The following is a 24,738-nucleotide window of genomic DNA, read 5'->3' on the forward strand; positions in this document are numbered from 1 at the left end:
CTCAGTATAAAGCAATCTTCTCCACCCCACACAAAAAAACAAAAGGGAGTACTGCTGACCCCATATTTTAAAAATCTTTTGCAGATTTCTTAACTCCAGTGTCCAGGTTGAATTCTAGCTTGGATAGCAGTTATTTTGATTCCCTACAATTCCCCTTGCAGATTCAATTGTATATATATTCATTTCCTGTACTAAAATATTATACAGCACCGCTGTTTAATGTTAAAACTTCTGCCCCAGAATGCCTGTATTTCAGTGGTGGGTGTTTAAGTGTTCAGAGGTATATCTAGATTTCAGACATGTATGCGCACGTGTTTTGCCAAGCTCTTTGGGATCTTTGCTTTAGTGTGCCATATACACTAATGGCCTGATGTTCAAAGCTCCTACTGGCTTTAATGAGAACTGTGGATGCTCAGCATCTTAGGAAGAATTAAGTTATAGAGTATTCTATCTGAAACACCTTTCCTCAAGTCATCTCTCAAAATGAGTCACGTCCCCTAGTATCTGTTACACTGAAAATTCCCCAATTATCCAAACTTTTTTGATCTCCCATAAGATTTGAAGCTGTACTGCATGTGAAGGAGGTGGTAAAAATGGGGCCCAGCTAGGGTCAACTCTCCCCCCACAGCACTCCCCAGAACTATGCAGGGGAGGACCCCTTCCCCCACACCAACTTTGAGGACACTAAGAGCCATGTGTCTTTGGGAACGAAATTGCATGGAGGAGCCAGCCAGAGACTGAAGCTGGTCCAGCAGCTGCAGAAAACACTTTAAGCAGGGGCTGACAGACACTGATGTCAGATAGCTCTCTCCAGTTTTCACTCTGAACATTCTCTCCCCTGTGCTGATTGGTTTGCTCCAACCCCTCCCATTCCCTTCTTTCCTGTGTCTTTCCATCTAGTTCAGCAGTTCTCAAACTGTGGGGTGCAACCGCATGTTATTGGGGTTGCCAGGGCTGGTTTAGACTTGCTGGGGCCCAGAGCTCAGGTTACAGGCCCCCTGCCTGGGTCTGAAGCCCTTGGGCTTCGGCTTTGATGCCCCCCGGCCTGGGAAGGTGGAGGTGGAGCTTCAGCTTTGCCTCTCCTCCTCTCCCGGGATGGCGGGACTTGGGCATGCTCAGGCTTCGGTCCCCTCTCCTTGGGTCCTCTAGTAATTTTTGTAGTCAGAAGGGGGTCACGGTGCAATGAAGTTTGAGAACCCCTGATCTAGCTTATCCCCTTCTAATATAACCCCACTGAAAGACCAAAAATACCATGGCACTAACATGACATTTGCCACCATTGCATCATTCACACTACTTGTGCGTCTTATCTTTTTCTCCCATACTGTCTTCTCTATTTAGATTATAAGCTCTTTGTTGCAGGGACTGTCTTATTCTATGTTTGTACAGATCCTAGCACAATGGGATCCTGTCCTCAGGTGGCCCCTAGACATTACTGTAATAAACATCAATAAATAAAAAATAAAATGTGCAACTTCTCATTTAAATTGGGGTTGCCACTCATCTCCCATTGGGCTCCACAAATTCCAATCAAGACCACAAACAATGCTATTCCTACCAAGTGAGCAGTTGCTCTGCATCCTCCCATCTGTTGAGCAGCGCAGCATGGTCCCCACCACGCGGCCGCCTACCACGATGACACGAACATCCTTGCCATGGGACTCCTTGACATATTTCTGGAACAGGTAAGGGGCCTCATGACGAATTAAATGGCTCAGGTCTGCCAAATGGTGCTTATCTCGTGCCAGGAATACAGCTTTGCCTGTTCCAAGAGAAAACATTGAGAGTGGGAACTGGGAACAAGGGCAAGAGCCGCTAGACTTGTCTTGTGTTATAGATTCAGCACATGAAGAATCTCCAAAAAAAACCTGCCTATCCTCATGAGCTGGATATATTTTATATCCCTTTACACATTCTCCTGTGTAGATCGGTACTCAACTGCGTCAGTGCTGCTGAATGTACCAAGTACTGAGACAGTCAGGGTGGTAAGTCAGCCAAAAAAGCTCTTTAATAGAGAAACTGGGCCTTATAACTCCCACCCCTTTTGGGACAGGTGCCTGGTAAGACAGGAGAGGAGACACAAACCACAGAGAGAAGCACACATGCAACCAACAGCACAGCCTCTCCCCCATTTAAAGCAGAAAGCTGGAACTTCAAGGTATAAAAACAAAGTTAACTTAGAACTCTACCCAGATGCACTGTAGGAAGTATGCTATGGCATTAGTCCACTGCTATAAAATCATCATAATAATACATGAGGAAAACAGCACCCCTGTACCCACCACATCCCAGTAGTGGGGTGACAGACGTCCAATGGAACATAAGGGTTTAGAGAGAAATGTAGCTGTGACTGACACTGATGGAGCTGATAAAATGAGACAACTTCAGCAGCTTATTCCACTAAAAATAATGTGGGGCATACTGACAGTTGGTGAAAGAGGGCCAGCTTGTTTCTTTAGAAATTCAATGCCCCTTGCCAGCAAACTATTCTAAAGACTTACTTCAGCCAATCTCTAATGTGTTCTTTTTACTCCTCACTTTGTTTCCTCAGCTCACCTCACAGAGACTTCCCATCCCTCCACGTAATCTCCCCAGTGTCTGTGAAAGGCACTTCTGGAACAGTCTCCACTACTCTGTAGTTCATTTCCTTTCCTTCATCAGCCTTATCTCTTAATTGCTCTCCTCCTCTGTTGACACCTCTTGTATTATATGGCACATTAGATTTACATTTTGCAGTAAGGCACCACCAATTTATGTGGCAGAGCTTCACTGAATTATGCTGCAACATTACTGCATTACAAAATCCCTTGATAAACTGCCTCGTTTAACGAGGAAATGGGAAAAAAAAGCAGAAGGAAGAGGAGATGAAGTACTGTGTTGGGGGTACCACCTCAGCAGGCTCTGCTCCTTCAGGGCTTAGGGTCTGTGTAGCAAAAGACTCCTATGTAACATGGAGCTGCTAAAGCCAGCAGTAATGAAGCACTGCTTCGGAAGGATTTAAGATGGTACTGGTACCACCTACTCAGTCCCAGTCCACACTTAAGGTCATTCTCCTCATGCTGCTGCTTATCCCCTACTTCCCCACTCTCCTAGCTACTGTGCTCCCAAAATGGGGATGAAAACACCAAGGACTTGGAAGATGGTAGGATACTGCCCATTTCAGTGGGATTATGTGGTACCAGAGATGTGTGGCATTTTGATAAAAAACTATGTGCCCATTTGCACTGATGCAAATTGCACTGCTAATGGCCTTAAGTGTGAGTGGTTAAATTCATTCACCATATATAACATGTAAGCCACTGTTTTCTAAAATATCATTTGCTATCTGCTGTTCTGTATTTAACTTCAAAGTATTTGGGGGGAAGCTTTTCATCTAAGAATTCATGCCACTGAAACGACACTGTACAGAGACACTGGATTAAGTGTGCTTTAAAGTACCCCTTATAAACAGGGGTTTATGCAAGCCCAGATTGGGGAAGGAGAAGAAATTTGATAGCTGTAAGCTATCTAATTGATTATATTTAGTAGATCTAATCAGCAGAATACCACGTAGTGTCAAGTTAAATCCTGGGTCCCACATATTGCACAGATTCACCCTTTACTGCATAATCATGCTCCAGAGTCTAAGGCTCTGGCTACATAAGAAACTTTCATCACTAACTAAAATCAGTTTTTAAAGTTAATTTAGTTAAATTGGTGCAATCCCCTGTGCGGAAACACATCGGCTTACACCTGTCTTCATTTGATAATCTACTGATTTAACATTAAGATAAACTGATTTAACACTTAATATTTAAATTACAAAATGAGGTTCTTATTCAGTTATTTGAAGCTGCTGCTGAATCTGCACCAAAGTCACAAAATCAGAAATCCAGTTGTAGAATTTAGGTCCAGTTTGGTACTTAATGCCTTGATTAAACTGAAACCTGACTATTGGCAATGCTAAGTAGAAAGAAAAAGATATTAAGATTCACTGAACTGAGCTGTAGTCTCTTAAGCTTATTTAGAAATTTCCCCTTAATTCCACTACTATTCCAAGTCCTGGAGCCTCTCTCCACAGTTATGCCCATGCCACTCACTCAAAAGCTGTAGAAACCTTCTGCTGTTCCAGTCCTGGCTCCTCACACGGCTCTGTGAATGCACCACATGCAGGACCCCTGTTATTTCTATTCTATGCTCCTTGAACAAGTTACCAGCTGATTTAAAAACTGCCTTCCATGTTTGAAGTCTGTTCAACGCTCAGAAGCAATTCAGAAGTTGGAAGGATTTAGAGAAGGAAATCAAAGTCTAACCGCCAACATAAAGCCTCTTCAAGCCCCTTTCCCTTCACCACACATGGAACCCTGGAATGCTGGTTACCACCACACGCCTCTTCCCCTCATCCCTGCACCCACCTCGATGACCCCGTGTGTTCTTCACCACCATGGGAAACTCCAGCACCTCCGCTTCATCAATCATTTTGGCAAAGTTCTCATGACCACCTGACAAGAAGAGAACGGAGAAACGTTACAAATTGCCAATCAGATACTACCAATCTAATCTGTGACTGCTGGATACAGACTATACCCCTTCCACCTCTGGTCTTGAAGCCAGCAGTGTAGGCCAAAGGTTAATAGAAGGCAGGTCATTCAGAAGGGCCAGCACTTCCCTGACACATGTCATCTATGAGACATTAACCCGTAGTAATTGGGAAAGGGTGTTGTTGCCCTTATCTCATCTTCCTTCCAAATATGCCCCAATACTCCCTGGAACTCCTGATCCCTACCCATGAGGATAAACCCAATCCCCAAATCTTAATTCCCCTGAACTCTATTGTTCTTTCCTGCTCCCTTTTCCTTCTCCATGTTTATCAACTCCCACCTACCTGCCTCTCATCCACCTGGCAGGGAACCAATAGGGGGATGCTCTGGAGACACAGGTCCATCCTGGCTACGTGTAGCAGGGGAACAAGATGTGATACAGGGACCAGCACCCCCCAAATCCTGTCCCATTCTACCTCCCCAGATTCCTAGATCTGAGTTCCTCACATCTCAGCCTGCCCCCCTAACTCCAGGACTAATGTTTCCACTCCTCCATCCCACTCCATCTATAAAGCCACTAGAAGAGTCGGTTTTTAAATGTTGTTTACCTGATAACAGCCTAATGTTAGGCTGTTACCTGATAAGCTCAATTCACCCTTCATTCAGAGGGCTGACTGTAGTGTGGGGAACAGAAGGGAGGGGGTTAGAGGGAGAGAGAATGAAAGCCCTCAGAGGCTTGTGCAGTAAAGCAGAGGACTCAAGTCAGGGTGATAGTTTGAAAATCAGCAGCAGCTGCTGCCGCCCTGGATTTTGCTGCTCACAATGGAATATGAGCAGCTCAACATCTCCTGCTCTTCTTGGCAATGCCACCCTTTACAAGCCACCTACCACTTAAACAGAAGAGAGCGCAACCCTGAATCCAATTTGTTATATAGACAGGGCGAGCTGTGCAGGATGGGAGACACTCTCTTGTTACCCCGCATTCTTCATGTCCCCCTTTCTCAAAGGAACAACACACATCTCCCCTTCCCCAACAGTTGGGACATCTGAATCTTTAATGCAAGGACACAGTCACTTTTCAAATAAGTATCTGTTTTATTTATATCACATTAGTTTATGTAACAGGTGGACAGATTTTATTCATGGATCAGTTCTCCTGTTAACTGAGACTTTGTATGACAGATCCCATTACTAGAGCCTGTTGGTGTTTCTGCACAGAGAGACAATAAACTTCCCCCTTTCCTTAGCAGAAAAGGAGGCCGAGAGGGAATCTTCCATTCTTAAATACATTACAGTTAAAAACAAAGAAGTTCCCATACTAGATCAGAGCACAGATCTATTTAGCCTAGTATCCTGTCTCTGACAGTGGCCAGTACAACACACTTGAGGAAGGTACAATAAAACCACTTGTAGACAAGGACTGAGTAATCATCCCGTAGGGGAAATTATCTTCCTAATACCAGACAGTTTTTGATAATAAAGCATGAGGATTTGTAACCCTTATGCATTTTTTCCTATCCAATATAGCTGTGGATGTTCTTGATCATATACATTTCTAATCCTTTTTCAAATACAGCTGAATTCTTGACTTCAGTAATGCATTGAGTTCCACACGTTATCTGTGTGTTGAACAAGGGACATAGCTTTTTCATCTGAAGATATCAAAGTATTTTAGATAATAATCTTCACAATACCCCACCTTACAGATGGGGAAAGTGGGGCATGGAGCCTAAATGACTTGCCCATGGTGTCACAGCAAAGCCCAATATAGAACAATCAAGCAGTCCTGACTCCCAGTCCCCAATCTAGCCACTACACAACACTCCTCTAGGGCAGTTACACACTGCAACCCAATAATAAGGGCCTTGCCGAACTTGACTAATGTCCCACCTGCTGTAAGTGCTTTTAGTATGTTGCCCTTTTAACCCAATGGGCTTACCATAGGAGAAGGTGTCTGGAAGAGGCACACCATGACCAGCCAGCTCCTGGAAGGTCCAGAACTTGTTGACGCAGTTGAGGATGGCTTGGGGCCGATTCATCAACCGGCAGCCCATCTTCTCCAAGTGGCGAAGGACCGTGATGTCACTGTCGCTCTGGACCCAGGGTGTTGGCACACGTACAACCACCACCTGTGGATAGGCAGTAATGAGCTCCCCATTCACCCGGAGACCTAGGGAAGGAAAGGAAAGCCATTCCAATCAACTCCAAGGGCTCAAGAAGATGACAGATGGATAAACAAAGCATAGAAATAATTATAATACCAGATCACACCATCGATCCATCTGTATTCTGCATCTAACAGATGTCTAACGCCTTATGTTTAAATGGCACCCCGTTACTCTTATAACAGACCTAGTCAACTGTGCCACTTTGTACACAGAGGCAAAAAATCCTTCCTGTCCCCCCCCACTGATATATTTAAAACTAGGTCTGGACAATCCTGGACTAGCCCTCAGAGTGATGAATTATTAGAGATGGGAAAATACCAATCTAATCCAACAGTCTGTGTGTCTGGAGGGATGGGGTGGGGTGGGAGGGAAAGTTGGAGTGAAACAAGTTGCAGGAAAGTAAGTATGATGGCTTTGCTTTTAGAAGATGTCAAGTCTCCTGAGGAGGACCTAGCAGATGACAGTGGGTTGGGAGCCGAGAAGTCATTTTGATCATCTTGTCAGGTGAATAAAGTGGAAACTGATGGAAACTCATCAGTCAGTGCAATTCACTGAGGTGATGACACTTGCTATTGGTACCGTAATGGTTAAAGGAGGAGAGAAGAGATAGGAAAAGAGATGATAATGCGCTTAGATTTCCATAAACAATGGAAGCCAGCTGGAACAATTCAAATCTGGTACTGTGTATTTGCTGACTATCCCCATAACAAAAAAGGGGATTTATTTTTAAAACAGGGCTGCAAATCCACAGTATACAACTGCTATATTGACAGTTTGTGTTTCATTTTGCTTTTAAGGAGCACTTGAATTAATGCTTTTTCTTGGAGACAGGTCTTTTCTGCTCCTCTTCCTCTCATATCCCTCCTCCCACCTAAGATACATTTCAGATCATGCCTTTAATAGAAAGGAGAAGCCACCTCTACCCTGCAATGCATGGAGAAAGATGCCCTCCCCACCTTCACATGCACACAGACACAGAACCTTTTCTTTTTTTTTGGAAAGAGCAGAAACAGAGCCAATCCCAATACAGATCCCTTTCCCAAATCCCCTCTCCTACTATTGTGCGTGCATGTGTGTGTATATATTATATATGTGTGTGTGTGTGTGTGTGTGTGTGTGTGTATAGACACACACACACATATATATATGTGCACGAGAGAGAGCACACACAAGAGGAAGGCTGCTCTGAAAGCTCACCTCATTAGCACCAAGCACTGCCGCATTGCAGCTGACATGACTTGCGTGTTTAAGCAAGCAGGCTTCACAACACCATTTTACAGTGCTTTCTCAAACAAGATTAGAAATAGCCACTGCAAAAAACCCAAGTGGGATGCAAACATCAGGGAGAGGGCCACCATCTCCTTCAACATGAAAAGGAACTCTGATTTGGCAAGCACGGAACTTTGACGTTGTCAGAACAATTATATAGTAGCATTCTCCATTAGACACACTCTTCCCCGCCTAAATCTCCATTCACACCCACTTTTCACTATCCTATTTACATGCATGTATTGAGACACATGGAAGTTGAGTAACAGTTTACATTAGTGAGAATTGCTTTTTCAACAGTAGCCGTTGTATATTTTTGTGTTGTGAATTGGAATTATGCAGTTTTCTGATGAAAAAAAATCTCTCTCAATCCATTTTGGCATTTTCTCTTTAAAATGGAATATACTAAATTGAGTAGGTTTTGGCTTCAGGAGTTTGCAAAAGGGGTGCAGCAATCTGAAGGAGAAGTATAAACCACCTCCAATGTCCTCCTAAATATTTTGGACCAGATTTGACTGTTACAACTGGTATAAATTCAGTCAGGCCATCAGCTCCCATGGAGTGACACTGGAATTACAATGATTTAACCAAGAGGATAATCTGGCCCTTTGTTTAGATTCAAACTGGTCTGGACTCTGTTCTCTCCAGAACAAAAAGCATTTTCTCTCCCTTTAGAGAAGACAGTTCAAAAACAAAGAGGAAAAAGGCACTCAATGAAATGTATAATTTGAGTCACTGCTACTGACGCGCATCATAAAAATTAGCTGCGGTCTCCCAGCAACGGAGTACTGCAACTAGAGGCAGCTCCATTAAGGTAAACAGGAAACCCAGATCCTGCCATTTTGAAAAAATAAGCTTTTATTTAGTATTGGCCCTGAGATGCAGTCATTTGTAGTTAAATGAACATCCAGGAGAACTGAATGCCCAGATGAGTAGATTTATCAATCCACGCATTAGGCTGTGGGGCATGCAGCAACATGTTTATGTATATGACTAATTAGCTTTTCAAAGAACAGATCTATACATACAATACGAAATAAAAACCAAGATACCAGAGAGTTATAGGAAGTGACTGAATGGCTTGAGAATTTGGCAAACAGTATGCAGAGTATCTCACCTCTAAGTACTGGAACCATTCTGGCCTTTGGACAGAAGTAATAAGTTACTTCCCAGGCGATTTGGCATCCTACGTGAAATGAATTCGTTTCAGGCCAGCATTTAGCAGGCATCTGTCCATATACAAAAAAATCCTGAACATGACTAACTGGCTGCCTTGGTGGCAGTCTCAGGCTACATCCACCCTACCACGGGATCGACACTGCTGTGATCAATGCACTGGGCATCAATTTAGCAGGTCTAGTGAGACCCACGAAAAAAACAACAGCACAGAGCTCTCCAGTCAACTCCAGTACTCCACAAGGAACGAGAAGAGTAAAGTAAGTTGATGGGAGAGCATCTCCCATCGACCCAGCACAGTGTAGACACCGCAGTAAGTCGACCTAAACTATGTTGATTTCAGCTACGTTCTTAACTTACATTATTCAACTTACTGTGGTAGTGTAGACATAGCCTCATGAATAGGCCAAGCAGACATAGCTATCCACACATCCTCAGCCCTAGCAGGTTTAGGCACATTGGGAGGAGGGACACATGTATTGACACTTCTTGTACTTCACTGGTATCCACTTGAGGCCTTTTGACAGCAAAAATGTTCGCTTTAATGGTGGGGAGGGGTGGCCAATGCCTATATATGTAATGATTATAAAGCACTTTGGGATTCTTTGGCACAAGTAGCTCCTAAGACTACACGAGCTTGAACAGCACCATAAAAAACAACAATCTTACATTTAAATAGGGTTTTACACTTAGTAATACAGCCATTCCTTAGCCCTCCTCTGCAAGGCAGATGTCTCCACAATAGAATGTGGCAGTTCTAACTCTACTCAGTGAATTTAATTCACTGTATCCAGATGATGCTGTAAGAGGAATTTTAGCAATGCACAATGTAATTACTTAAGATGGAATTTTGCCAGGATACTTCACTCTTGGGGGGGGGGGGGTAGGAGCTACAGAGCTTCAGTTCTCGCTCTCACATGAAGGGTGGCCTCTCAAAACAACATCTGATAACTAAGTAAGACAAGCACTCCTTGAATCACTATTACACTCATAAGAGCCAACCCTATTTCGATGGTGAGCTAGATGGGATAACAGCTTCCTCTCCACAAGCTAAACTGACTGCCATTTTATGTATTTCTCTAGGAAAAAATGCTTTCTCCCCATTTCTTCACACCAGAGGTCTCTCTAGCTGCTTTATTGTGACAATCCATCCATTAACCACCTTTTCTGCAGAAAAGGCAACTGTTCCTAAGACATGAAACATTTAAAGAGGGAAGATTACATTCTAAAGAAGTATCAGAGGGATAGCCATGTTAGTCTGTATCCACAAAAGGAGGATCCACAAAAACAACAGCATCTTAAAGCAACAGTGGCACATTAAAGACAGATTTATTTGGGCATAAGCTTTCATGGGTAAAAAAAACCCCACTTCTTCAGATGCATCTGAAGAAGTGGGGGGTTTTACCCATGAAAGCTTATGCCCAAATAAATCTGTTAGTCTTGAAGATGCCACCGGACTCCTCATTATTCCAAAGAAGATGTATCAGTGTTTAAATGTTTCAACTTTTGCAGTACCCGCCTTATTTCCAAGCTCAACAACTATTATTAGTGTTTCAGCCACATAGCCATCTGTTTCTCTCATGCTTCTGAAGCTGCTAGGTTGAGACTGCAGATATACTTTTGCACTGGGGCATTATAGTTCACTGAAAAGGACCAAGCTATTTCAAGACACCACGTCCAGGTCTGATCATCATCTTAATTCATGCACCAGAAGTATTTGATAGCGTCTGACATCTTTATAGCTCACTATGCCTACCTTTCTCCCCCCAACAGGTTCTTACTCCTTGTTCTGTCATCAGCTACCACTGAGAACAGTCTAGATCCATCCTCTTTGGAATCCCCTTTCAGGTAGTTGAAAGCAGCTATCAAATCCCCCCTCATTCTTCTCTTCTGCAGGCTAAACAATCCCAGTTCCCTCAGCCTCTCCTCATAAGTCATGTGTTCCAGTCCCCTAATCATTTTTGTTACCCTCCACTAGACTCTTTCCAATTTTTCCACATCCTTCTTGTAGTGTGGGGCCCAAAACTGGACACAGTACTCCAGATGAGGCCTCACCAATGTTGAATAGAGGGAAACGATCACGTCCCTCAATCTGCTGGCAATGCCCCTACTATACAGCCCAAAATGCCATTAGCCTTCTTGGCAACAAGGGCACACTGTTGACTCATATCCAGCTTCTCGTCCACTGTAACTTCTAGGTCCTTTTCTGCAGAACTGCTGCCGAGCAATTCGGTCCCTAGTCTGTAGTGGTACATGGGATTCTTCCGTCCTAGAGTGCAGGACTCTGCACTTGTCCTTGTTGAACCTCATCAGATTTCTTTTGGCCCAATCTTCTAATTTATCTAGGGCCCTCTGGGCCCTATCCCTACCCTCCAGCATATCTACCTCTCCTCCCAGTTTAGTGTCATCTGCGAACTTGCTGAGGGTGCAATCCACACCATCCTCCAGATCATTTATGAAGATATTGAACAAAACCGGCCCCAGGACCGACCCTTAGGGCACTACACTTGATACTGGCTGCCAACTAGACATGGAGCCGTTGATCACTGCCCACTGAGCCTGACAATCTAGCCAACTTTCTATTCACCTTATGGTCCATTCATCCAGCCCATACTACTTTAACTTGCTGGCAAGAATACTGTGGGAGACCATGTCAAAAGCTTTGCTAAAGTCAAGGAACAACACATCCACCGCTTGCCCCTCATCCACAGAGCCAGTTATCTTGTCATAGAAGGCAATTAGATTAGTCAGGCATGACTTGCCCTTGGTGAATCCATGCTGACTCTTCCTGATCACTTTCCTCTCCTCTAAGTGCTTCAGAATTGATTCCTTGAGGACCTGCTCCATGATTTTTCCAGGGACTAAGGTGAGGCTGACTGGCCTGTAGTTCCCCGGATCCTCCTCCTTCCCTTTTTTAAAGATGGGCACTACATTAGCCTTTTTCCAGTCGTCCGGGACTTCCCCTGATCGCCACAAGTTTTCAAAGATAATGGCCAATGGATCTGCAATCACATCTGCCAACTCCTTTAGCACTCTCGGATGCCGCGCATCCGGCCCCATGGACTTGTGCTTGTCCGGCTTTTCTAAATAGTCCCAAACCACTTTTCTCTCCACAGAGGACTGGTCACCTCCTCCCCATGCTGTGCTGCCCAGTGCACCAGTCTAGGAGCTGACTTTGTTCGTGAAGACAGAGGCAAAAAAAGCATTGAGTACATTAGCTTTTTCCACATCCTTTGTCACTAGGTTGCCTCCCTCATTCAGTAAGGGGCCCACGCTTTCCTTGACTTTCCTCTTGTTGCTAACACACCTGAAGAAACCCTTCTTGTTACTCTTAACATCTCTGGCTAGCTGCAACTCCAGGTGTGATTTGGCCTTCCTGATTTCACTCCTGCATGCCCCAGCAATATTTTTATACTCTTCCCTGGTCATTTGTCCAATCTTCCACTTCTTGTAAGCTTCTTTTTTGTGTTTAAGATCAGCAAGGATTTCACTGTTAAGCCAAGCTGGTCGCCTGCCATATTTATTATTCTTTCTATGCATTGGGATGGTTTGTCCCTGTAACCTCAATAAGGATTCTTTAAAATACAGCCAGCTCTCCTGGACTCCTTTCCCCCTCATGTTATTCGCCCAGGGGATCCTGCCCATCAGTTCCCTGAGGGAGTCAAAGTCTGCTTTTCTGAAGTCCAGGGTCTGTATTCTGCTGCTCTCCTTTCTTCCGTGTCAGGATTCTGAACTCGACCATCTCATGGTCACTGCCTCCCAGGTTCCCATCCACTTTTGCTTCCCATACTAATTCTTCCCGGTTTGTGAGCAGCAGGTCAAGAAGAGCTCTGCCCCTAGTTGGTTCCTCCAGCACTTGCACCAGGAAATTGTCCCCTACACTTTCCAAAAACTTCCTGGATTGTCTGTGCACCACTGTATTGCTCTCCCAGCAGATATCAGGGTGATTGAAGTCTCCCATGAGAACCAGGGCCTGCGATCTAGTAACTTCTGTGAGTTGCCAGAAGAAAGCCTCGTCCACCTCATTCCCCTGGTCCGGTGGTCTATAGCAGACTCCCACCACAACATCACCCTTGTTGCTCACACTTCTAAACTTAATCCAGAGACACTCAGGTTTTTCTGCAGTTTCATACTTGAGCTCTGAGCAGTCATACTGCTCCCTTACATACAGCGCAACTCCCCCACCTTTTCTGCCCTGCCTGTCCTTCCTGAACAGTTTATATCCATCCATATATCTCCTCATAACAAATACTTGACATTTATAACAAAGCTCTTCATCTATCACTCTCAAATCTTTTTACAAATCTGGTTGCACATTATCACTCCCATATTATGGATGAGTAAACTGAGGTAGAAAGAGGTGAATTGACTTGCCAGGATTTTTAAGTCTGTGGTACTCAGGAATCAAACCCAGGTTTTCTGACTCCTAGAGTTCAGTGTTTGACCACCAGAATTTTCATATAAAGTTAAACATGTAACTATTTTTAACACACAAACACAAAGGGTATTGTATGGGCATATATTTACAAATGTAGTTACATAAATTAAACATCTAGTTATGTGCAAATTCTAAACAACTTTAAATGATGTTGCTATCAGATCAGATGTAAAAGGCTGCATCTCTAGAGTATAGGAAGACATACAGGGAAGATGCATTTAGGGCGAGGAAGGAAAAACTTTATCCATGAGAAACCTTGGACTTGCATAATTGCTGCTTACTCAATGTTAAAATCTGCAGCGCAAGATTTCCTGGCTTGGTATTGCCAAACTCGCTGAATTCCTGGCCCAACACCAACTGATAATAAAAATGCCTTGCTTAAAAAAAATCCAGTGTCATGTAAACAAGCCTGGAGGAGTCTATGACATACACACCAAGTCAAAAGGAGCATAGTTGTGCAAGTTCCCTTTTCAGCATGTTGCAACTGATCCAGCAACACAGTACATTTGAGCATCTTGGACCTTCCTTTTTAAAGCTGGCTTCCAACTAGACATTTTTTCTAAATTTCATCTGTGAACATACCAATGATGAAAGGTGCCCAAATGAAAAACTGGATGATTGAAGTTCTCTATTTAACCCAGAATAGGTATAGCTGTGCAAGTTTCCCACACCATCCCACCATTGGGAGTTATCATTGCCCAGGAGAGACCATCTTTGGGAGTGAGAGCAGAGTTCAGCCTCTATGACTTGTTCTATCCTTGGAGTCTTTGCCGAGATTGCCAATAAGTGCCAATGCAATGGTGTGGGTTTTTTTTATTTATTATTATTAGGAGTATGCAGACACTTGTCCTGTTATGAACAGGATGGACTCACAAAAAAATAAAAAATGCCTTAAAGTTGTCAATTACAACAGTAAAATGATCACACCCAAAAAATGCCCCTTCCTTACTTTATACATTTGCCAACTTCACTGACCCAAACTAGACTTTTAAGCCCAGTAGATCTACAAAGCCCACAAAAGATACAGGAACACAGGCTCTTGAGCTCCATGGATAAACTCCAGTGGTGGAATCTTTACTACCAGTGAAAGCATCAGAATCAGAAAGGACAAAATTCCTGCCTCACTCAGAGCACAGGATAGTCTTGCTCTGGAGATGAATCAGGGTTGTGTAGTGAAGGAGGGTTTTGGCTATAGGACTTGTGCCTCATTTTTTGCAGAAGTTGGAAGGTAAATAGTTAAAGAGGCAGGGAGAGAAAGGATGGCCTCATAGTTAAGACAGTTGAATGCTGCCCTGAAGAACTGGATTTTACCCCTGCTTTTTAGAGTTGCTATGTGAAGCTAACCAAGGCACTTTAACCAAACTTTTCACAGGTTTCCAATAATTTGAAGTGACTCAAGTGATGGAATTTTTTTTAAAAGGTCCACTTACATCATATATTTAACTGGACACAGTCAAGCACTGGGCCCTTCTTGTCAGTTTTGATGCATCAATTCAGAACCACCACAGAAAGCTCCCTCCCACATCCTGAAAATAATCTTAAACCCAAAGATATGAGAGAGAAGAGAGATTTGTGCTTAGTAAAATGAATAGTTCAAGCTGCAGTTCTCGAAGTTCTGAACCTGTGGGGCTTTTTGTTTTTCCTCTCTTCCCTTAAGAATTAGCCAAAGAACATTTCTTGCATAGATTCCTGAGCAAACCACAAAAGGCAGAGGGTGAAAAAATGTGAACCTGCTACTAGGAGCATGATGCTAACTACATATTAGTTAGAATTCAAGGGACCATAACAAGTGTATTACTTATTTAGAACTCTTCTCTGGATTTATTTCCACCTATCTGATCCTTATATATTCATCTTGTACTAGCTCCCTTTCCACCTTTTCCCAAAAATCTCATTCCTCACTGAGTGCTCAAGAACCTTCTTCTCTGCAGCTCCTCTCATCTGGAAAAGCCTCAATGTATCAACTCAAGAATAACACAATTTGTTTCAATTCTCTCCTAAAGCTCTTTTCTCCCCTGCCCATGCCTCTTTCACACCATCTATGATGACTCTAACGTACACCAAAATGGTATCTTCCAAAATACTTTAATGCTGGATGATCTAGTTTTATTTCTTTCCTTGTCAATCCACCCTTTTATTTATTAAAGCTACAGCATGGAGCAGTGTCATTTCTAGCTCACCTTGGGCATGAGATCTCCCCTCTCCATCCAAATTCCAAAAAGCTTTATAAAACACTAGGGCTATAACAGTTAACACACATTTCTTATACATGTGTTTTTACATAATTCCATTTGAAACTATAGCAAAACAAAGATTCAAATGCCAAATTACAAATGACTAAGCCATTTTGGAAGCCATTCCATTCTGGCTACTGCTACAAATCAATTAAAATACATCATAAAAAAAACCTAACTTCTCATAACCTGACAAATCAGAAACTAGTTACAAAAGCAACAGAATCAAGAGTTCTAAAGTAGGTAAGAAAGCATATAATTTCTTGACTCAGCCTTGAACTCAAGTCTGCAAAAAGAATGCTTTTAATATTGAGATGGATTTAAATCTGTTGAATTTAATTTTTCAGATAAGTTGAAGGTATCTACTAAATCAGGAGATATTTGGATTTGTTGATTATAATGAAGCCAAGGCTTTAATAACTTACCTTAATGAGTGTCTGCATGCAGAGGGAATTTCGTTTTGATATTGTGGAGAGGTTCCTGAATTAAAAAAACCTAGTATGCTTTTACAAAGCACTTTAACCAATTATTAATCATTTTGATAAATTCTTCTTGTCTACCTTATGTCCAACTAAACACCTTAATGAATGGAAGGTTTATTCTAATTAGGAGAAATATTCATAAGTACACATGTGATTTAGGCACCCAGCTCCCATTGACTTTCAACGAGGGTTGGACACAATTGCTTTTTGTGTCCTTGAAAATCTAGCACCATTAAGAGTATTTATAGAGATTCCCCATCACCTTGTTATCTAGTAAGTGTCAAATAAACTTAAGAAAAGCACTAAAAAAAAGTCCTGAAAAATTAGAGTTTCCTCAGAATTCCAGTAAAGGGGTGTTTGTAATGTTGCTGTAGCCATGTTGGTTCCACTACAGAGGTGTATTAATTTATATTGTATGGGAGCATATTTTAAAGAAATTCTCATAATTATTTGATAGAGGCTTTATCAAAGGACTATACTTTGAGCTTCAAACGGAATACAGTTAGGCTTGGGGTGCAGATTATCTTATTCTGACTAGTTCCATAGTTTGGGTCCTGCTGATTGTCCCAGTGCCTGATAGTGCAAGTAGTCCATTCATCCAGCCCATACTACTTTAACTTGCTGGCAAGAATACTGTGGGAGACCGTGTCAAAAGCTTTGCTAAAGTCAAGGAACAACACATCCACCGCTTGCCCCTCATCCACAGAGCCAGTTATCTTGTCATAGAAGGCAATTAGATTAGTCAGGCATGACTTGCCCTTGGTGAATCCATGCTGACTCTTCCTGATCACTTTCCTCTCCTCTAAGTGCTTCAGAATTGATTCCTTGAGGACCTGCTCCATGATTTTTCCAGGGACTAAGGTGAGGCTGACTGGCCTGTAGTTCCCCGGATCCTCCTCCTTCCCTTTTTTAAAGATGGGCACTACATTAGCCTTTTTCCAGTCGTCCGGGACTTCCCCCGATCGCCATGAGTTTTCAAAGATAATGGCCAATGGCTCTGCAATCACATCTGCCAACTCCTTTAGCACTCTCGGATGCCGCGCATCCGGCCCCATGGACTTGTGCTCGTTCAGCTTTTCTAAATAGTCCCAAACCACTTTTCTCTCCACAGAGGACTGGTCACCTCCTCCCCATGCTGTGCTGCATAGTGCCGTAGTCTGGAAGCTGACCTTGTTCGTGAAGACAGAAGCAAAAAAGCATTGAGTACATTAGCTTTTTCCACATCCTTTGTCACTAGGTTGCCTCCCTCATTCAGTAAAGGGCCCACGCTTTCCTTGACTTTCCTCTTGTTGCTAACATACCTGAAGAAACCCTTCTTGTTACTCTTAACATCTCTGGCTAGCTGCAACTCCAGGTGTGATTTGGCCTTCCTGATTTCACTCCTGCATGCCCCAGCAATATTTTTATACTCTTCCCTGGTCATTTGTCCAATCTTCCACTTCTTGTAAGCTTCTTTTTTGTGTTTAAGATCAGCAAGGATTTCACTGTTAAGCCAAGCTGGTCGCCTGCCATATTTACTATTCTTTCTATGCATCGGGATGGTTTGTCCCTGTAACCTCAATAAGGATTCTTTAAAATACAGCCAGCTCTCCTGGACTCCTTTCCCCCTCATGTTATTCGCCCAGGGGATCCTGCCCATCAGTTCCCTGAGGGAGTCAAAGTCTGCTTTTCTGAAGTCCAGGGTCTGTATTCTGCTGCTCTCCTTTCTTCCGTGTCAGGATTCTGAACTCGACCATCTCATGGTCACTGCCTCCCAGGTTCCCATCCACTTTTGCTTCCCATACTAATTCTTCCCGGTTTGTGAGCAGCAGGTCAAGAAGAGCTCTGCCCCTAGTTGGTTCCTCCAGCACTTGCACCAGGAAATTGTCCCCTACACTTTCCAAAAACTTCCTGGATTGTCTGTGCACCACTGTATTGCTCTCCCAGCAGATATCAGGGTGATTGAAGTCTCCCATGAGAACCAGGGCCTGTGATCTAGTAGCTTCCGTGAGTTGCTGGAAGAAAGCCTCGTCAGCTTCATCCCCCTGGTCCGGTGGTCTACAGCAGACTCCCACCACGACATCACCCTTGTTGCTCACACTTCTAAACTTAATCCAGAGACTCTCGGGTTTTTCTGCAGTTTCATTCTTGAGCTCTGAGCAGTCATACTGCTCTCTTACATACAATGCAACTCCCCCACCTTTTCTGCCCTGCCTGTCCTTCCTGAACAGTTTATATCCATCCATGGCAGTACTCCAGTCATGTGAGTTATTCAACCAAGTCTCTATTATTCCAATCACATCATAATTCCTTGACTGTGCCAGGACTTCCAATTCTCCCTGCTGGTTTCCCAGGCTTCTTGCATTTGTGTATAGGCACTTGAGATAACTCGCTGATCGTCCCTCTTTCTCAGTATGAGGCAGGAGCCCTGCCCTCTCGCACACTCCTGCTTCCTCCCGGTATCCCACTTCCCCACTTACCTCAGGGCTTTGGTCTCCTTCCCCCAGTGAACCCAGTTTAAAGCCCTCCTCACTAGGTTAGCCAGCCTGCTTGCGAAGATGCTCTTCCCTCTCTTCGTTAGATGGAGCCCGTCTCTGCCTAGCACTCCTCCTTCTTGGAACACCATCCCATGGTCAAAGAATCCAAAGCCTTCTCTCCGACACCACCTGCGTAGCCATTCGTTGACTTCCACGATTCGACGACCCCTACTCAGGCCTTTTCCTTCCATGGGGAGGATGGACGAGAAGACCACATACACCTCAAACTCCTTTATCCTTCTTCCCAGAGCCACGTAGTCTGCAGTGATCCGCTCAAGGTCATTCTTGGCAGTATCATTGGTGCCCACGTGGAGAAGCAGGAAGGGGTAGCGATCCGAGGGCTTGATGAGTCTCCGCAGTCTCTCCATCACATCGTGAATCCTAGCTTCTGGCAAGCAGCAGACTTCTCGGTTTTCCCAGTCGGGGCAGCAGATAGATGACTCAGTCCCCCTGAAGAAAGAGTCCCCAACCACCACCACCCGCCTCCTTCTCTTGGGAGCAGTGGTCATGGAACCCCCAACCCTAGGACAGTGCGGCGGAGTCTCCTTCTGTTCCCTTCCCTCAGATGTATCATCTAGTCCACTCTCCGCATGGCGGTTCTAGGGCTGGTAAGGTCGCAGGGCAGGCACAGGCCTAAAATGCCTGCACTGGGTAGCTGGCGTGTGGAGCCCCAGAGAGCACAGAGTAACCCTAGAGTGCTTCAAACTGTGAAGTCTCTTGTCAGTTTTTTCAGAAAAGAGGGAGGATCCCTCGAAGGGGAGGTCCTTTATAGTCTGCTGGACCTCGTGATGCAGTCCAGAGACTTGTAGCCAGGAGCCTTGTTTTATCACCACCCCGTGGCCAAAGTGTGCGAGGCTGCATCAGCCGGTCTAAAGCCACGAGGCTGGGGAATGGTGCGGCCTTTCGGTCTGAGCGGGCAGCGCCGGGGATGGAGAGCACCGCACCATCATGCCTGGCTTGCCCCTAGAGTGGAACGGGGGGTGCGCGGTCACCGGCGACTTGTCCCTCCTCTGAGGGGAGAACAGCACTGGGAGGCGCATCATGTCTCTGGCCGCTTCAAATGCCTCCGGCATCGATGGGAGCTGTATGTCACCCTGGCGATCCGGGGACCAAAGGACAGTTCAGACTCAACTGGACCCCAGCCGGGGCAGGAGTCAACGAGACCCTGGAAGGTTGCAGGGAGAAGGCGATCTGTCCCGATGCACTCATGGAAGGCGCAGACCCCTTAGGTTTTGATTGAGGGGACCGACCTCTCTCCAGCCTCTTCTTCTTTACCAGCACCGGGGATTGAGAGTGGTGCCACGCTGAGGTCGACTTCTTATGGCCCAAGCCGTGGTGGTGCTGGGGGGCCTTAGAGTCCTTAGCTGGTGCCATTTTGCACGTTGTTGGTGCTGGAACACTGTGCACTGATGAGGATGTGCTCAGTGCCGGTTCAGCAGGTCCCGGGTCGTAGTGGGGCCCTAATGCCCCCTCCATCAACAGAAGTTTAAGTCTCTGTTCCCAGTCTTTGAGGGTTCTGGGACGGAAACCCTTACAGATACGGCACTTCTCTTTCTGGTGACTCTCTCCCTCTGCACCACAGGCAGGAAGAGTTAAGATCACTCAGACATAAACTTGCCACAGCCCTCACAGAGCTTAAACCTTAGAGAACCAGGCATACCCCAAAAGGGGAAAATGTTTTTTGGGGGGACCCCCCAAAAAACTACTACTATAAAGAACAACTATTAAGGAATAACTATTAACTGAGAAACTAGATACATGGTATGGTATCAGACATCGCTAAAGCACTTGCTACAGGAGTGAGCAACATTCCAGCTAGCTGTCACTGGCGGTAAGAAGAAACTGGGGGGGTGGAGGGTTGGTAGAGCCCTATGTTGGGCACCATGAAGACGCCACTGCAGGGGGCGCCCAGGGTGACCCTACGGATGCTGCTAAGGGAAAATCTTCCGGATGACATGCACGCAGCGTGCACACACCTGGTTGGAATGGACATGAACAATCACTCGAAGACGAATCATGGCTACTGAATGAGAGGCTGTAAAAGCGGCCTCAATAGGCACTTGAAGAGATGTTCTGACCATGAGCTGCCCCTCAAAAAGTAGAGCCAGAAACTGTTCCTTATATTCCTCCTGCAATTTGTCAGTAAACTTAGAAACTGCACACAAATTCATAAAAATATATCTAGACAAGAGAGACCAACAATTATTCCACCATTACTCTTCATACGAGGGAGGCTAAGCCTTTTAGCCACATAAATCCAGTCTCTTGAATTCCCTGTTTTTGGGAGTGGCTTTAGAATAGGATTAATGAGACCGCTCCAACTCTCACCATAGGTGGCAAGAAGGACCTGAGGGGAAGATGGGAGACACCCCTTTTTTGCCCTCATTTGAGAGCACAAAGAAAGCAGGGGTGCACATGCCATTTTGTGGTATTACTGGCAAAAGCTTCTGACTCAAGTTCATTGGGTATATGTTAATATACACACACACATATATACACATATACACACACACACAAACACACACACACCCCCACGGTGGAATGTATATGTGCACCACTCGAAGGAGAAATACTCAGTGCACCCAGATGTGCACTGCACATGGATTTGGGACTTGTCACAGGACACACATCTTAGAGAAAACAGCTCTCAGGACCATGAGCTATAAACTGATTATTGTCAACTGGCAGGATTAAGAATTTGCAATGGGAGATGAGGCAAACACAGCAAAAGGACCTCAGCTTTCTCTAGCCCAGTTAAGATGTGCTTGTTTTCCCTACACAAGTTACATGATTTACACTGCAGTGCAGCAGCAGGCACACAAAGGTCTGACACCAGAACTATAAAGAAAACACCAGTGACCTCAAGACTACTGATCTCAATCTGAGCTGGCTACAGGATCTTCCAATGCACACCAGGTACACAAAGGTCAATAATTAAGAACTTGGCACGACCCCTGATTATCTTATAAAAAAACATGGTATTACACTTGAATACAGCTCTTCAAACTGTGATTAGAAAAACGTTCAGAGATTACTACTACTCCATTCCAAATACAGCAAATTAAAGCAAGCATAAGGAAAGCTCTCTGCTGTCCAAACTTCTAGTTTCCAAAAATAGTTAGTTTTGGCCTTTGAAGATATCATGTTCAATACAGGAGGACACACTGCAGCCAGGCTTCAAGTTTGAAAATGTGGTTTTGATAATTTAGTTAGTGCTATGAGTTGATACTTAACACTTATATATGTTTCAGAGTGACAGCCATGTTAGTCTGTATTTGCAAACACTTATATATGCATTTTAAGCCTTACAAGCACCCTTAGCTACCTCTTGGGGGATGAAGAAGTAGTACTATCCCCATTTTATAGATGTTGAAACAGAAGCAGTGAAAGGTCACCAATTTGACCAAGGTCACACAAACAAGACAATGAGAGAATCCCAGAGATAGAAATTCTCTGTTGACACACATCAAGTCCATAAGCTTCCCCAGCCAGCATGCCTTAGTCCTGCACAGAAAAACCCAGCTCTGCAAGAAGCTCATTTTAATGTCTGACACATATATATTTTTCCAATGACCTCCCTCATTTGGCAGCATTTTGGATGCAACCCACTAACTGCCAGTTTGAATGCCTCGCAATACCAAAGCTCTTGACAGTATGTATGGAAACTATGGTATTTGACTATGTTTAGCTTCAAATTCACAGTATCTGACCCATCAAGAATCCCACCCTTGATCCATTCCCAACAGAATTGGATACACTCACTCATGCAGTGTGAGCCCACAATACTAAATATTCTTAACAAATTATGCCCCTTTCCTCTAAATGTGTTTATCAGCACTTTTTATATCTTGAAAGAGTCAAGCCAGCAAAAAGGAAGAGTGGCAGGAAGTGTACTTTAGAAATTATTTGGAAAGGATACTAAATGAATCAGACACGAGATCACAGATCTCTGCAGAGAGCTTTTACCATCCTCTTTTCCCTTATGTTTACAGACCCATGTTCACTGCACTAGCCCAGGATCCATTTTGTAAACACAGAATGGTCAGTCAAGCATCTCTCCCTCCAAAAGTCCTTTCACCCTCCTGGCCACGCAACCTTTCCCCGAGCAGAAGGCACGTTCATCAGCGTAAAGAGTGACTCATGTTTCCAGGCAGTACAGCTCTGTGCAAAGGTAACTGCTATAAAGGCCCAGGTGCTCAATTCCTTATTAGCACAGTCGGCGATCATTTGGTTAACCCATGGTAGGTCATAATTTCAGTGCCCACTGCTAATACTTTCCCCAAATTTACATAATAATTGTAAAGCCAGGTCATGCTGGTGCACCCTACACATTAAGCCATTTTCAAGCAAGTCTCTGTAGACTTCAAAGCCCTAATAGCATGTTCATTATTTAAACATGCATGTAAAATATATACAATGATATTACACACAAAAATAAGTTAAAAAAATATTAAGATTGCAAGCAAGCCCGCAACAGTTAGAAAATGGAAGAATTAAGATTGTCTGTGCAAATGAAATTCGGCCTCCTTTTGCACATGCATTATGATCGTCTTAATTACATGATCACAAACTCTTTTTCTCACAACACCTCTCATTCAGTGCATAGACGGATGTGCTCTGGGGACGAATCAGGGCTGCACAGAGAAGGAGACTTGCCCCCTGTTGCATTTGTTGCAGAACTTGGAAGATATGTAGTGAATTTCACCAGGGTGTTGTAAAGACAAATTCATTAATGTTTGTGAAACACTCAGACACTGAAGTCATCAGTGCAGTAGAAAAGACCATGAATAAATTAATAATTCTGTCTTCCAAACAGAGGTTGCAGTAAATAAACCATAGGGTCAACACAACGACCAATGAGAAGAAAACAAAAAACTGAACAACTGCTCATTAAGCATTGAGCAACGTCTAATTCTGTGCACTGAATAGGCAGTGCTTCTGTGGAAAAAAATAGTATTTGATCATATAATAAAAGTTTATTTCAATACATACTGACCAGGAAGCCAAATTAAGTTGCACAAGCAACCTTTATTCCAGTGCTCTCCACTATTTTTGAAGTGAGGCCCACTTTGGCAAAAAACCTTCAATGTGAGAGCCACAACAACCCGACACACACTGTTGAACATTCCAAGTTCTTTGTTGGTTGATATGGTAATATTACCATTATTGGTAATATTGCTTGGGGTGCACGAAAGGATATGGGGGGCTGGCTCTGGGAGGGGGCTCAGGGCTGGGGCAGGGACTTCGGAGTATAGGAAGTATAGGGGGCTGGCTGCGGGTTCGGTGGTGGAAGAGCTATTCAGAACCTGCCCATTGAAGGAGGCGGCACTTACTTCTGGCAGCCCTGGCCCCACACCGCTCCTGGAAGGGGCCAACGCACCCCTGCAGCGGGTATCTGGCTCCGCGCGCTGTCCTTTTCTGCAGACACCACCCCCACAACTCCCATTGGCCACAGTTCCCTGTTCCCAGCCAATGGGAGCTGCGGGGGTGGTGCTTGCAGACAGGAGCAGTGTGCAGAGACCTCTGCTCTCCCCCTTATCCCCCAGAGGTGTGCTGGTCACTTCCGGAAGTGGCATGGGGCTGGGGTAGGCAGGGAGCCTGCCTTAGCTGCAGCCCCACTGCACCACAACAGAGCGCAATCGACAGGGAGCCGCATTTAGTGTCCATGGGAGCTGCCACTGGCTCACAGGCCTTGCAGTGAAGAACACTGCTTTATTCTGCCATTCTTAACTTCTGAGGGCTTGAGTTTGCAATCTTAATGTCCTTTTAACATTGTTTTGTGTGTAATCAAAAGAAAACTGAAAACTAACAGCTACCTAAAAACACAAAAAGAAAAAAAGTTAGTAAACATTTTCTGTAACTGTTTTTCAAAATCCATTGCCAAGTCCATTCCACTGTAGGTCCGTGAACACCTTGTGAACAGTTGCTGGAAACT

At 44.3% G+C, this 24,738-nt stretch overlaps 1 protein-coding gene across 1 annotated transcript in view; it reads right to left on the reverse strand.

The window, feature by feature from the left end:
- Window positions 1-24,738, reverse strand: part of RIMKLB (ribosomal modification protein rimK like family member B) — a 71,188-nt gene that overhangs the window by 10,013 nt on the left and 36,437 nt on the right. The window contains exons 4-6 of the mRNA XM_084630398.1: window positions 6,460-6,690; window positions 4,395-4,481; window positions 1,559-1,762 (exon numbers count right to left, since the gene is read on the reverse strand). Coding sequence (XP_084486524.1) covers window positions 1,559-1,762; window positions 4,395-4,481; window positions 6,460-6,690 — 522 coding nt within the window. The remainder of the gene's footprint in view (window positions 1-1,558; window positions 1,763-4,394; window positions 4,482-6,459; window positions 6,691-24,738) is intronic.

Source organism: Lepidochelys olivacea (genome assembly GCF_965140295.1).
Source record: "Lepidochelys olivacea isolate rLepOli2 genome assembly, chromosome: 1".
Classification (NCBI taxonomy): Eukaryota; Metazoa; Chordata; order Testudines; family Cheloniidae; genus Lepidochelys; species Lepidochelys olivacea.